At 56.7% G+C, this 13879-nt stretch overlaps 1 protein-coding gene across 10 annotated transcripts in view; it reads left to right on the top strand.

Annotated features, from left to right (window-relative positions):
• SNED1 (sushi, nidogen and EGF like domains 1) overlaps positions 1 to 13879 on the top strand; it is an 86950-nt gene that overhangs the window by 62817 nt on the left and 10254 nt on the right. For 5 of the 10 annotated variants that reach the window (XM_037732203.1, XM_037732200.1, XM_037732207.1 and 2 more), the window contains 6 exons: positions 658 to 770; positions 1529 to 1810; positions 3039 to 3183; positions 3259 to 3341; positions 4577 to 4675; positions 11129 to 11245. In XM_037732203.1, the coding sequence (XP_037588131.1) occupies positions 658 to 770; positions 1529 to 1810; positions 3039 to 3183; positions 3259 to 3341; positions 4577 to 4675; positions 11129 to 11245 (839 nt within the window). Of the gene's footprint in view, positions 1 to 657; positions 771 to 1528; positions 1811 to 3038; positions 3184 to 3258; positions 3342 to 4576; positions 4676 to 5006; positions 5257 to 11128; positions 11246 to 11679; positions 11768 to 13879 lie in introns of those variants that run through there. The other 5 variants (XM_037732201.1, XM_017510789.2, XM_037732204.1 and 2 more) reach the window with 4 other exon arrangements.

Here is a 13879-nt window from a genome sequence, read left to right as displayed (position 1 = left end):
GGTCCCGCAGTGGACCTGCGATTTGGTCACGAGGGCGGATGGGGGCAGCCCAGAGCTCTCCCGGGGGTCCCGCAGTGGACCTGCGATTTGGTCACAAGGGCGGATGGGGGCAGCCCAGAGCTCTCCCGGGGGTCCCGCAGTGGACCTGTGATTTGGTCGACAACCAGAGAGAGCCTCTACCTCCTGCCCAGCACGGGCAGGGGTGCCGGAGAGACCAAAGCCAGAGGGGAGGAGCCTCCAGCCAGCAGCTTCCCTGGCTGGGCTGGCGTTGGCCTCATGTTGCCCTGTGGTTTCCTGAGAATTTACATCGAATCACCTGTGCTGAGGGGGCATCAGGCCTGCCTGTCATCCGTCCCTGCAGTGACCCCGTCGCCCTTCTCTGGCCTCTCCCATCTGAACACCGGCCCTCCGACCACACTGTAGCGGCCCCAACCGCACCCAGCCCTCCTCGGCTTCCCAGACGGCGGCTTGGCTTCCCGCCCCAGGAGCACACGGCTCTGAGGGCCATGAGTGTGCCCCTTGTGGACGCCGCCTGGGCCACCAGCAGCAGGACGACCTCCTGTTGGCCACGTTCTGCCTGGGGGAGCTGAGGTCTGGCAGCGGAGTCGCACACAGGTCACCGATGTCCCTGCTCCCTTCATCATCTCCCACCCTCAGGGCCCTGCTGCCCGGGAGGAGGTACACCATCCAGCTGGCCACCCTCAGTGGGCTCAGAGGAGAGGAGCACCCCACGGAGAGCCTGGCCACTGCACCAGCACATGTGTGGACCCGTGAGTAGAGCGGCGTGGCCCCCTGCACACCAAACGCCGTCTTCCAGAAGCTCTGACACCCCCCAGTCCTCTCCAAAGCGTCCACAACACCAGAAGCCCAGCCCTGGCCTCCCAGACGTCTCTTCCACTAGGGCCACTGGGCCGGGCTGGGCTGAGCAGGGGCCCCTGTGCTGGGTCAGCTGTCCAGGGCAGCCTCCACCCCTAAACGCTCCTGGTAGCTCTTCAGTGTGGAGTTCCTACTGGGTACCAACCAGAGGGCCAGAGGAACTCACTGTCTCCCCAGCACATGGGAGGGGAGAGAGCACGCAGTCAGCGCGCGGGTGTGAGGGGGATGGGTGAACTGGGCAGAGAGGAGGCTGCAGCTCCCTCTGTGAGGAACGGAGGCTTGACAGGCCCCTGCCCACTGTGCACTCCGGTTCGGCCTGCCTGGGAAGGCCTGGGAGAGGCCCGTGGGGCAGGGGAGTCTGCACGGGGCTCCGACAGCACTGCAGGGAGGGTGCCAGCTGACGGGCCAGGGCCTGGGGGCTTCCCTGGGTGGCTCCTACCCCGAGGGGAGGGTGGCATTGGGGCCTGCAGGCCTCTTGGCCGGGAGACACTGCTGTGCGTGCTACCCAGCGCCCGCCTCAGCGCTGTGCCATTCTCTGTAATAAAGAATCTGGTTCCATCGAGGCTGCGGCAGCCCGTCAGGTCCTCACACTGTGTTCTCGCCGGAAGACCCCACGGGCCCCCTCACCTCCCCCTGCTCCTGCCTCGTCCAGGGCCCCTGCCTCCAGCAAACCTGACGGCCGCCCGAGTCACGGCCACCTCTGCCCACGTGGTCTGGGACGCCCCGACTCCAGGCAGCCTGCTGGAGGCTTACGTCATCAATGTGACCACCAGCCAGAGCGCCAAGAGCCGCTACGTCCCCAGTGGGAAGCTGGTGTCCTACACACTGCGGGACCTGCTGCCGGGGCAGCGGTACCAGCTGTCCGTGACGGCGGTGCAGAGCACGGAGCAGGGACCGCTGCACAGCGAGCCCGCGCACCTGTACATCATCACCTGTGAGTGCCGCAGGCGGGCTGGGGCAGTGCTTGCCAGCCTTCCACCCTGTTCACAACTGACCTGGCCGTGCAGGGGCCTAGACGCAGGGCCGTGGTAGCAGGGGGGAGTGAGTCTGTGTGTGGAAGTGCCGGCTTTCCAAACCCACCAGGAAAGGAAGGGCTCACGGACAGGTGGCACCAGCAATTTGCATAACAAGCACGTTGAGCCTCAGCTGGTGCCGGACTTCCTGTAGATCCCAGACAGGCTGAGCCTCACCTGAAGACGGTGCTGAGGGTGGCAGCGAGGAGGAAGCCCCCGAAGTGCCTTGCACCCCAGCCTGACCCATGAGGAGCCGCTGGACACACACGAAGGGCCCGGAGGCCACAGGCAGGCGGGAACGCCGGGTGCAGAGCGTAGGGCAGGAGCTGCCTGGAGGGGCAGAATCGACCCTGCCAGTTCCACCCGGGTCCTGAACGCCCCGCGGCTGCTTCTGTGAACTAGGTCTTCCACGTTCACACAAGGAGCTGTGGGAAATCGGGAGCAGAACAGGAAGAGAAGAAAGAGACCAGCAGGGAGGAGTGGCCGGCGGAGCAGAGCAGGGGCAGCTCCCCAGGGAAGGGGGGGCTCCAGTTCCGACCCTGGGCTCCTCCCTAACGCATGAGGCTGCGCTGGGGACACGAAGTGCACAAGCTGGGCGAGTTCTCAGACCCGACCCCCGCCCCACCAGCTCGGGACCAAGCACACCAGCCAGGCGGAAGGGGCAGGTTGAGGCCTCTGAGAGGGAAGGGAGACTCCCAGGGGGAAGGAGGGCCCAGCCTGGGAAGCTGCAGGACACTGTCAGGGTGAGCGCTGGGGCAGGGACCCCCAGTGAAGCGTCTTATGAGGAAGCCAGTGTAGGGAAACAGTTGTGTCCCAGGGCAGCCTAGGACCTGCGTCCAGCCTGAGGGCGGGCACCTGCCTTGCAGCTGGAGAGGTTGAGTGATGGAGGGGGGGCCTAGACTCAGCCCCTCCTCACGACTCCCAGGCCAGCACGTGTCTGTGTCACGGCTGCGCGTGGCTCCTCAGAAGGGACTCGGCAGGTGGGCTGGAAGGGAACCCAGGGCGTCTGGGGAAGCCACATGTGCCTTGGATGACCACAGCCCACACGCACCCCCCTCCCTCTGTGGAAGGTGCCTCCTGTGCCGCAGGGGCAGGGACAGGAGCAGAGGGCAGCCCCAGACCAGCCCCTTCCTCCCGCCTGCTCTGCAGCCCCCAGCGATGACACCGACAGGCGCTGGCACCAGGGAGGCCACCACCCTCGGGTGCTCAGGAACAGACCGCCCCCAGCACGCCTGCCGGAACTGCGCCTACTCAATGACCACAGTGCCCCCGAGGCCCCCACCCAGCCCCCCAGGTATGGGCCCCACCCGTCGGCCCCACTGACCGAGGTGGCGCTCCAGCTGTGGTGACCCTCCCACCCTCTCTGCAGGTTCTCGGAGCTTGTGGACGGCAGAGGAAGAGTGAGCACCAGGTTCGGCGGCTCCCCCAGCAAAGCAGCTGCCGTAAGACCACGTGAGTGCCAGGGCCTCCCCAGCCGCCTCGGTGGCCAGCCCTCGTCCTCGCTGCCCTCTGACCAGGCCCCGTCCCCTCCATGATGAGACCTCCCCCACCACGAGCGCAGTCTCCAGCCAGGGACCCCACCCCGACTGCGGGCAGCATGTGCCTCCACGGCGGGAGGGGCAGCTGGTGAGGGCCTCAGTTGTCTGTGTGGGCCGCTGGCAGGGCGCACAAGAGAAGATACACGTTTCAGAAGCAGGTCTGAGCCGCTATGGCCGCTTTGTTTGCCGAGGTAGGGCTTGGTTTTGGTCAGCCGTGGGCAGGAGGCTGTGAGGGTCTAACTTGCCGCTCCAAGTGTGGTCCAGCACTCCCATCACTGTCCTAGCAAGGTCTCCCGGCAGCAGGAGGCAGAGGGTCCAGATGCCTCGGCCCCTTCCCACCGGGTTTAGCGGGTGAGGGTGCTCTGGGAATCTGCCTGTGATTCTGATGCAGGCCTTTGAGACATGCTGGAGTGAGGCGGGCAGCACCGCCCCAGAGGGGACCTCTCTGGCCCTTGCCTCTCACCTGGAAGGCCGAGTGCTTACCCTCATGGAATTCCCCAACAGAGCCTAGTCACCAGTTTCATGAACATGTTCTGAGCAAAAACTCCCCAGGCAGAGGAGGGAGGGGCATGCAGCAGGGGGAGTGACAGGGAAGGACAGAGCCTGGGGCGGCTGCTGAGCAGTGAGCAGGGGAGAGAGGCCCGGAGGGTGTCGGGCGAGGGCAGGTAAGGTCTGGAGTACGGCGGGCGCGTTGTACCCGCAGCCATGGGAGCAGACACAAAACGCCCAAGGTGGCACTGAGAACCCTCACCGAAGGGATGCTTGGGGCGTGGGCCCGAGGCAGGTCAGCAGAGACAGCGCAGATCAGAGAGCAGGGGTGGAAGGAGAGGATGCATAATATGACCCTAAGAAGGAGAAAGCAACCGTGTCGGCCGTGAGAAGAATGGGGCCTCTCAGCACGGTCACAGTGACTGTCCCCAAAGCAGCAAGTGGAGGGCCCAGCCCCTCCAGAGGGTCAGCAGGAGCGTGAGGGCCAGCCCTTCAGGGGAGGCAGCGCTGGGGCCAACAGGCGCCAGGGCCACGCAGGGAGCCTGGTCCCCGCCAGGGACTCTCTTGCTCTCAAGGTATAGAGGTGCTCAGACGGTGGCCCCGGGGCCATCCTGGGTGCAAAGCAGCAGTGCGGAGCGGTCACCACCTCGCTTCTCCTAGAGCCCACAGCCATGGCGCCGCTCAAGAACACGGAGGAAGCCCCCAAGCAGGGGAGCCTGGCCCTCCAGCTCCTTGAACACGGCGACAGGGACATGGAAAGTAAGTTGGCGGCGCCAGTGGGGACTTTGGGACTGACTGTTCTCAGGGGCCTTAGAGGCTGCAGGCAGGAGGGCCCACCCCTGGTGAGGGACCAGGAAGCACAGAGTCTCCCTGAGGGAAGGCTGAGCACCAGGCACCCCGGTCTGGGAAGGGGAAGCCACACCACCAAGCAGTGGGAGCCCACAGATGGGAACAGGCCAGGGCAGGTGGTGTGGACCCACCCAAACCACCCAGGGTCTGCGCTGGAGAGGCTGGCTTTGCCGCTGCTTCCCCTCCCCTCCCCTCCTTTGCCTCCACATGTGACAGAGCCTACCCCAGCCCCTACCTCTAGACGCCTCACCCCTCGCTTCTCCGAAGAGGAGCCGGTGGAGTCAGGATGGGTGAAGCAAAGGGGCAGCCACCATGGGGCCCCAGCTTGAGGACCAGCTGGGCACAGTGGACACTGGGGCCACATAGGACCCGAACTGTCTCCTAGTCCAGGGCCCTGCCTCGTGAGAATCGAGGCATCTGCCCAGCACCTGCAGAAAGAGTGCCCGGAAGCAGTTCCCCTCCAGGCAGCACGAAGACGTGTGTGTTCCTCACCCTGAGTCAGACTCGACCGCCCCCCCCCGGCTTTAATCCTTTGGGCTCTGTCCTCCACAGAAGGCTCTTCCAGCCCCCGAGTCACACCACAGACTCCGGCTGGGAGCACCCCTCAACCCAGCCCCAAAGGCCTAGTACTGCCGGGCGCGGTGGCTCACGCCTGTAATCCCAGCACTTTGGGAGGCCGAGGCGGGTGGATCACGAGGCCAAGAGATCAAGACCATCCTGGTCAACATGGTGAAACCCCGTCTCTACTAAAAATACAAAAAATTAGCTGGGCATGGTGGCGCGTGCCTGTAATCCCAGCTACTCAGGAGGCTGAGGCAGGAGGATTGCCTGAACCCAGGAGGCAGAGGTTGTGGAGAGCCAAGATCACGCCATTGCACTCCAGCCTGGGTAACAGAGGGAAACTCCGTCTCAAAAAAAAAAAAAAAAAGGCCTAGTACTTGGTACGGTGTGAGCTGCTGCGTGTGGTCTTGCCCGCAAGGCCTTGCCCCCAGCTTCTCCCGGACACCTGTGTACATCAAGGGCCCCTGAGGTGCCAGAGGGTGTGTTTGCAAGCTTGGCTTCACCAACCCGAGTTCACACCCTCCCGCACCGTATGAGGTCTGGACTTGCCCCTCGCCCCTGTGAGGACGGGTTTGTGCGTCCACTGCCGTGAGTCAAGGCTTCTCTTAATTAAAGTCTGGCCCATTCATAGTGAAGACTCTCAAGTTGACCTTTAAGTGACCAAAAACAAACATTTCATCAGATGGTTTGCATTATGTCAGCCCCTTTAAATACTAGGTGTTCATTTCCTAGAACTCAGAAATTGGGGGGCCCGTGGTAGCCCTCCTGGGTCTCTTCAGCAGGGGAGATTCAAGAAGGGCTCGGGCTGCAGGCAGGTAGCTTTCGCCAGCGTAGAGGCTTATGCCCCGGTGGGTGCAAATGGCGTTAAGTGAACAGGCAAAGTGGAATCATTAGGGGCCCCTCAGTGTGCAGACCAGTCACGATCTTTGGTTCATGTTGGCCCGCACACTAGCAAACTTTTATTTCATTAGTTGGCCTTTGAATAGTGGCCTTAAGTCAAGAACCCCCGCTATGAACTAGAATGTGACAAATGCCTTGTGTCTTGCTGTGGTACTCCCTGTTCCCCCCTTCACCTAACCATGATCCTGAACTTTGTGCTTAGAATTCCTGTTTTCTTCAGAGTGGAAGGTGGGGAGAGTGACTTTATCACACGTGTATGTGTGGCAGAACAGTCAGTGAGTCTTCTTTGCAAGATAAGTGTCTCGCCGCGTGACCGTTAGGCCTGTGTTTCCCCCCGCATCCTCAGACAGAGGTTGGCCCACGCAGTCTGGGAGGCTGTGGCTTATCACACCCACTACCGAGCAGGCTCCGCTGGGTGAACTCACCGGCTCTTCCCCTCTGCGGAGCACACGTAGGTTGTGTTTGGCCGGCATGAGCAGTGCTGCAGCGGACATTCCCGTACAGGGTTTCCGGGCGTGTGCAGGCGGAAATGCTAGATCTAGGACGAGGACATGTGAATGCCCAAATTACACGAGAACTTCGCTAAGTCATTTTCTTCTTAATTTTTTTTTTTTTTTTTGAGACGGAGTCTCGCTCTGTCACCAGGCCCCAGGCTGGAGTGCAACGGCACGATCTCAGCTCACTGCAACCTCTGCCTCCTGGGTTCAAGCAATTCTCCTGCCTCAGCCTCCTGAGTAGCTGGGACTACAGGTGTGTGCCACCACACCCAGCTAATTTTTGTAGAGATGGGGTTTCACCATGTTGGCCAGGAGGGTCTCGATCTCTTGACCTTGTGATCTGCCCACCTTGGCCTCCCAGAGTGCTGGTTACAGGAGTGAGCCACCGCGCCCAGCCTGCCAAGTCATTTCCCAAGTGGTGACAGCAGTCTCCACTCCTGCAGCAGTGACTAAGAGGTGCAGTTAATCCCTGGCCTCCCCAGAACTAGGTTGTGCCGGGTTTGAGACCCTGCAGGCAGAACGGGTGTCTGCAAGCCCTGGGATCCGGGTTTGTATCTCCTGAGCACTGATGTGATTGAGCATCTCCTCATAGGCATCCACCAGAGGTGCTGGCTCTTCTGTGAAATGCCTGATCATGCCTTTTGACTTTTTCTTGGGTTATTTGTACTTAATCATTTGTCAAACTTTTTATATGTTTCAAAACACTCTGTAGGGTTGCTGTTAAGACGTCCCTGGACAATTGTGTACAGTGTCTAAAATCCATGTGGAATTGCAAAGGACCCAGAATAGCAAAACGATTATGAAAAAGAGGAAAAAGTTGGAGGATTCACAGCTCCTCGTGTCAGAACGTGCTGCAAAGCAACAGTAATGGAGTCAGTGTGGTAATGGCTTAAGCATAGGCATTTAGATCAATGGAAAATAATTGAGAGTCCAGAAATAAACCACACATCTATGGCCAACTGATTTCAACAAGGGGGCCAAGACCATTCAATGCAGAAAGAATAGTCTTCTCAGCAGGCGGTGCTGGGGCAGCTGGATATCCACGTGCAAAAGAATGAGGCTGGACCCTTCCTACCGTATTCCTTGTAGCACAGACGGGCCAACGATCTAATGTTAGGAGCTAAAACCAAAACTCTTAGAAGAAAACACAGGAGTAAATCTTCATGATCTTGGATTTGGCAGAACAGAGGGTCCTCAGGCCCAACAATAAAAGTACGAGCGGTAACAAATGTATCTGTATACATGAGCTGCTCTTCATCAAAACTTAGAACTTCTGTGCCTCAAAGGACGCTGCGGAGAAAGTGAAGTGACGGTCTGCAGGGTGGAGGAAACAGCTGCGAATCACACCTGAGCGGAGACCTGTATCTAAACTGAAGCACTCTTACCACTGAATAATAGAAACACAACCCATTTAAAATGGCAAAGGCCCTCAACAGACGTTTCTTCAAGGAAGACGTACAATGGCGTCTTCCCATCATTGGTCACCAGGGACATGCAAACCAAAGCCACTAGAGTGGTGGGAATTAAAAAGGGTCAGGTGATAATAAGCGTTGGTGAGGACACGGAGAGATAGAACCCTCTGCGCTGCTGGTGGGAATGTAAAGTGGTGTAGCTGCTTTGGGGGAAAAAAAAGTCTGGCAGTTCCTTAAAGGATAGCCAAGAAATTTCAGGCTGTCCTCCATGATCTTTTGTATTGTTACTTTGAAATGGTTACATGTATATGTTAGGATAAAGAAAATAATTGTTAATGCCACCAAGATTTTCAGTGTAAAGAATTGAAAATATAATATGAAACAAATTGAAAATCTTGTTTGTTTTGGCCGGGTACGGTGGCTCACGCCTGTAATCCCAGCACTTTGGGAGGCTGAGGCAGGCGGATGACTTGAGGTCAGGAATTTAACACCAGGCTGGACAACATGTTGAAACCCCGTCTCTACTAAAAATACAAAAATTAGCTGGGCTTGGTGGCAGGTGCCTATAATCCCAGCTACTCAGGAGGCTGAGGCAGGAGAATCGCTTGAACCCGAGAGGCGGAGGTTGCAGTGAGCAGAGATTGCACCACTGCACTCCAGCTTGGGTGACAGAGTGAGACTCCTTCTTTAAATAAATAAATAAGAATCTTGTCTGTCCTTTGATTCTGTTAATTTGAAATGGAAATATTAGTATGAATTCGTAATGTTTATTAAAAAAAAAAAATTCTAGTTCAATTCATTTTAAGGCCCGAAGCTGTGACATCCCATCATAGGGAGCAGCCTGAGTGCCCAGGCTATGGGGTCTAGATCTCGTTCTCACCAGGAAACCAGTGATCTTTGGAGAAATGGGTGATTCCAAGACTGAAGTAGGATGTGGACAAAATAAGCCCAGGACATGCTGTGCAAAAAGAAAGCAAGATTTGAAAACAGCAGACCACGTCCTGAGGGCGGGGAGCCAAACTGCAGGGCTCTATGGCCAGAGACAGAATCCACTGAGCATCAGGAAAAGTGCTGACAGCAAAGGACAGAATCCCATCAAACACATCAGCCTCTCTGTCTTCATCATGATACTCAGAAAGAAAAAGCAACTTAGTGGGCAACTTTAGAGCTTTCCGAGGACTGACTCAGTCTGCAGGAACACAAGTAAAGGAGCAGGATGGAGCCTTCGCCCTGCCTTGCCTGTGTGGACCACAGTCCCAGGTGACCACGGGCAGGTGAGGGAAAGCCTGTCTTCACAGACCACTCTCCAGCAGGCGAGGGCAGGAGCGACAGGGTCAGACAGGCCGATGGGGGAACAGTCCTTGGATCAGGGATCTCGATGCCTTGCTCGAGCCATCGGGGACCTCATCCTGGGTTGGTCAAACTGCCAGCACTGGACCAGTGACCAGTCCTCGTGTCTTGCGGTGGGACTCAAACACATCACAGGCCGCCTGGGGTGGCTGGGGCTGCACGAGCATCCCTCAGAAGCAGCCCTGCAAAGACCCTCTGATCCTGAATCCTAGGAAGCCCCTCTCTGTAATCAGAGTTTACAGGAAACGGGGGTGGGAACAAGCGAGCAGTGAGCCACATCCAGGCAGGGACTCCACAGCACCTCGTGTTTTCCGTGAATAGAGCAGGAGGATGACGGAGACGTGAGACACATGAAACCAAGCAACGTGGAGACCCTTAGGAGCCCTCATCAGGTGAGACCTTAAATGACCACACTCCTGAGACAACCGGGGAAATTGGATCACGACCTGGGATTTCTCGTGATGCTGAGGAACGACTGCTAATTTCTAATCGTAACAATTTGTGGTTACGTAAAGTATTAGATGCGCTGCCGCGTTCACAGGAGCAGTGGTATCTGAGCTGCTTTGAAATTCTGCAACAAGAGAAAGAGGGCGACAGAGATGAAAACAGACGAAGCCGGGCTGGCCAGCGTGGACCCCTTTGTGCTTACATGTTGTGGGTTTGAACATTTCCATAATAAAGGGTTTCTTTTTTTTTTTAAAGCCCACAACTCATTTTAAGCATATCAAGAAAGGCAAAAAGACGGCCGGGCGTGGTGGCTCACGCCTGTGATCCCAGCACTTTGGGAGGCTGAGGCGGGTAAATCACGAGGTCAAGAGATCAAGACCATCCTGGTCAACTTGGTGAAACCCCGTCTCTACTAAAAATACAAAAAAAATTAGCTGGGCATGGTGGTGCGCGCCTGTAGTCCCAGCTACTCAGGAGGCTGAGGCAGGAGAATTTCTTGAACCTGGGAGGCGGAGGTTGCGGTGAGCCAAGATTGCGCCATTGCACTCCAGCCTGGGTAACAAGAGGAAAACTCAATCTCAAAAAAAAAAAAAAAAAAAAAAAAAAAAAAAAAAAAAAAAAAAAAAAAAAAAAAAAAAAAAAAAAAAAAAAAAAAAAAAAAAAAAAAAACAGGAATCTTAACAAAGCTAAAAAATAATCATAAGGAGAAAAGTAAGGACAGAGTGAACACAAATGGAGAAATGTGAGCTGGCCCCTTCCTGTGTCACTGCTGACCGCCCAGCCCCTGTGGCCAGTGTGGCCAGCCAGCTCTGCACAGAGGGCCCTGTTAGAGGACCAGGAGGGGCCTCAGGAGCCGAGCAGCAGAAACCCTGTTCAGGGGCAAAGTCAGCAAAGGGCAGGGCTGGGGGAGGGGCCCCAGGCTAGAGGAGGCTCTCACTGAAGGCCCTGCTCCTCCCTCCCTATCCTCCTCCTCCTTGTTCATCTTCCTTCCAGTAATGAGGTCAGAGCTGGGCACGCTGAGGGCTGTCTCCTCTGCTCTCTCTGCACCTGAACTGGGACCACACTCTAGGGCCCAGAGGTGTTTAGGAGGCCACCCTGCATCAGGCCAGGTCATCGAGGAAGGGACAGCAGCGTGTCCATGAGGCAGGCCTGTCCTGGGGTCCCAGTGACTAACCTCTTGTGACATCTGTTTTCAGACGCCCCTGGGAACTGTTCAGAAAACCCCTGTCAGAATGGAGGTACCTGTGTACCCGGCACGGACGCCCACAGCTGTGACTGCCGGCCAGGGTTCAAAGGCAGACGCTGTGAGCTGGGTAAGTCAGGGCTTGGCCTCAGGGTGCCCCTCCCAGCACAGCCTGTGCCTCCAGCTAGGGCTGTTGGGCCACAGCTGGGTTTGCCACAGGAGCCTCCAAACCATGAGGTGCCAGACGGGGCCCAAGACTTCCCAATCCCAGGCAGGGAGCCTGGTGACCAGGCTGACCGGTGAGCCACGGGGGCTGTGCCGCCTCTCATGGGGGTCAGAACAGCCACAGCACGCGAGGCACAGCTGCGGAGGGCTCGCTGACCCCAGCCAGAGCGGTGTCAGTAGGAGACACTCACCCACTCCACAACACAACCCGCCCTGGCCTTAGAGGAAGCCAGCCTGCAGACCTCGGGCCCTCTCCTCGGGCATGGGCACAGCCTCAGGAGGGGCAGGAGTGCAGCGTCAGGAGCCCCTGGCGAGCACTGCCCCCGTTCTTTGTCGCAGCCTGTATAAAGGTGTCCCGCCCCTGCACAAGGCTGTTCTCCGAGACCAAGTCCTTTCCCGTCTGGGAGGGAGGCGTCTGTCACCACGTGTAAGTCGGTTTCCATCGTGTGTTCTTGACTCCTCCAAGTGCTTTCTCAAAGCTACCCACCTAACCCTGAGGAGGGATGGTGGCTGCAGTCACAGAAGGGACTTGCCTTGACCACCAATTCCCTCCACATCACAAATGGGGCAACTGAGGCAGAAAAACCCAGTAAGCCCCAGGTCCACGCGGCTCAGAATCAGCGGCTGAGAAGAAGCCATCAGGCCTTCCTTTCTCACACGTCAGCCCAGCCCCACTGGATGGCACAGGCAACTGATGTGACCTTCCCCTCTTCTCTTGCTCAGAGCTCCCTGAAAAAACACATGGGTCATGAGAACGCCGGCCCCAGTTTTGCCATTAACTCGTGATCTCCAACACGGGCTGTGGAGGGAGGGCTGCCCAGCTCATCTCTTAGGACCTTTCTTGCTAACACTCTGTGACTCAGTGGGTCACACAATTGATTTAGCCAACAGAAGACTTACTGAGCACCTGCTGTGTGCCTCACTCTGTTCTAGACACTTGGTGCACATCAGAGCAGACCAAAGCCCTGCCTTCAGGGCCCGTCCACTGCAAATGGGTGGACAGTAGACAGCAGTGAGTGAGTGGTGTGTGGTGTGGCCGGTGTGGCAGGTGTGGCCAGTGGCCAGTGCAAAGGGAAAAAGGACCAGATGACACGGCGAGACTAGGAGAGCCTGTGGGGGATGGGCAGGCGCTGGTGCAGCAAGAGGGTGCTCAGGCAAGAGGGCGATGCTGAACAGACAGGGAGGAGGGATGGACATCTGAGGGAAGAACATTCCAGACAGCCAGAGGACCAGTAACCAAGGCCCCGAGTCAAGTGTGTCCCTGGCATGATGAGGGAGAGGTTATGGAGGGGAGGGACAGGGAACCCTCGGAGCCAGGGAGACCCTCAGGACTCTGGGGTTTGTCCATCATGAAATGGGGAGCTACCAAAGGCCTCTGAGCAGAGGAGGGATGTGTTCCATTATACTTGTAAAGGCCACTTTGGATGCTCTGTGGAAAATGGGACGTAGAGGGGCAAGGTGGAAGCTTTATTGGAGCTTGGACATGAAGCCAGGTGTAACATGTAGCAGGAACACATATGAGACACTAATCTGTCTTGGGATTTGAGGGGAGAACATTCCAGACAGCCAGAGGACCAGTTACCAAGCTGTGTAGACAGCACACTGAATTTGGATTCTGTGCAGTGGCAGAATCCACAGTATCTACCATCTTCCAGCTGTGCCTAGTTGTGCCAGGGCCTGCTGGTGTCCATCAGGTGTCCAACAGGAAGACCCTTCACTTCCTATGTATTCCATCCTTCACTTTTAACCTGTCTACATATTTCAAGTGCCTTTCTTGTGTCTGACACACAGCTGGGTCTTGCGTTCTGTCTAGTCTGACAGTCTGTTTCTATTGGAGTATTTAGACCATTGACGTGCCCTTCCACATAATGACTGGTGGGGTTGGATTTCAACTGCATATTACTATTAGTTTTCTGTTTTTCCCATCTGCTTTTTACTTTTTTCTCTGCCTGCCTAATTTTGGATTTTTTAGGGTTCCGTTTTACTTCCGCTACGGGCTTCCTGGCTGTCCTTCTTTGGTTTATTGTTGAGTGGTCGCTCTAGGATTTGCCATACATATCTTCAACTCAACACAGTGTACGTTTAATTACTACTGTACGAATTCAGTATGAGGGCAGCATCTAGGATTTACCATAATCACCTTCAGCTTAGCACATTTACCTCGAATTACTATCACGCAACTTCAGTGTAATGGCAGTGGCTTGCGTCACGCTTCACTTCACTTCCCTCCCATCCTTTAAGTTACTGTTAGACCTTCTGCTTCTTCCACATATGCTGTGAACTGCACAACGTTATTTCTGCGCTCAAATATTATCTTGTTTTAGATATTGCAAGTATTTTGTATTTACCTGCACATCTGCCTCCAGCACCCTCCATTTCTCTTTGCCACAAGAACTCAGCTCTAACATCCTGTGGCACAGCTCTAACGTCCCCTGTGGCGCAGCTCTAGCGTCTAATCTGTGGCCCAGCTCTAACATCTCCTGTGGCGCAGCTCTAACGTCTCATCTCCTGTGGCGCAGCTCTAATGTCTCATCTCCTG

The sequence above is a fragment of the Cebus imitator genome, unplaced genomic scaffold, assembly GCF_001604975.1.
Source record: "Cebus imitator isolate Cc_AM_T3 unplaced genomic scaffold, Cebus_imitator-1.0 Scaffold443, whole genome shotgun sequence".
NCBI classification, from domain to species: domain Eukaryota; kingdom Metazoa; phylum Chordata; class Mammalia; order Primates; family Cebidae; genus Cebus; species Cebus imitator.
This window is presented reverse-complemented; position numbering and strand designations above follow the sequence as displayed.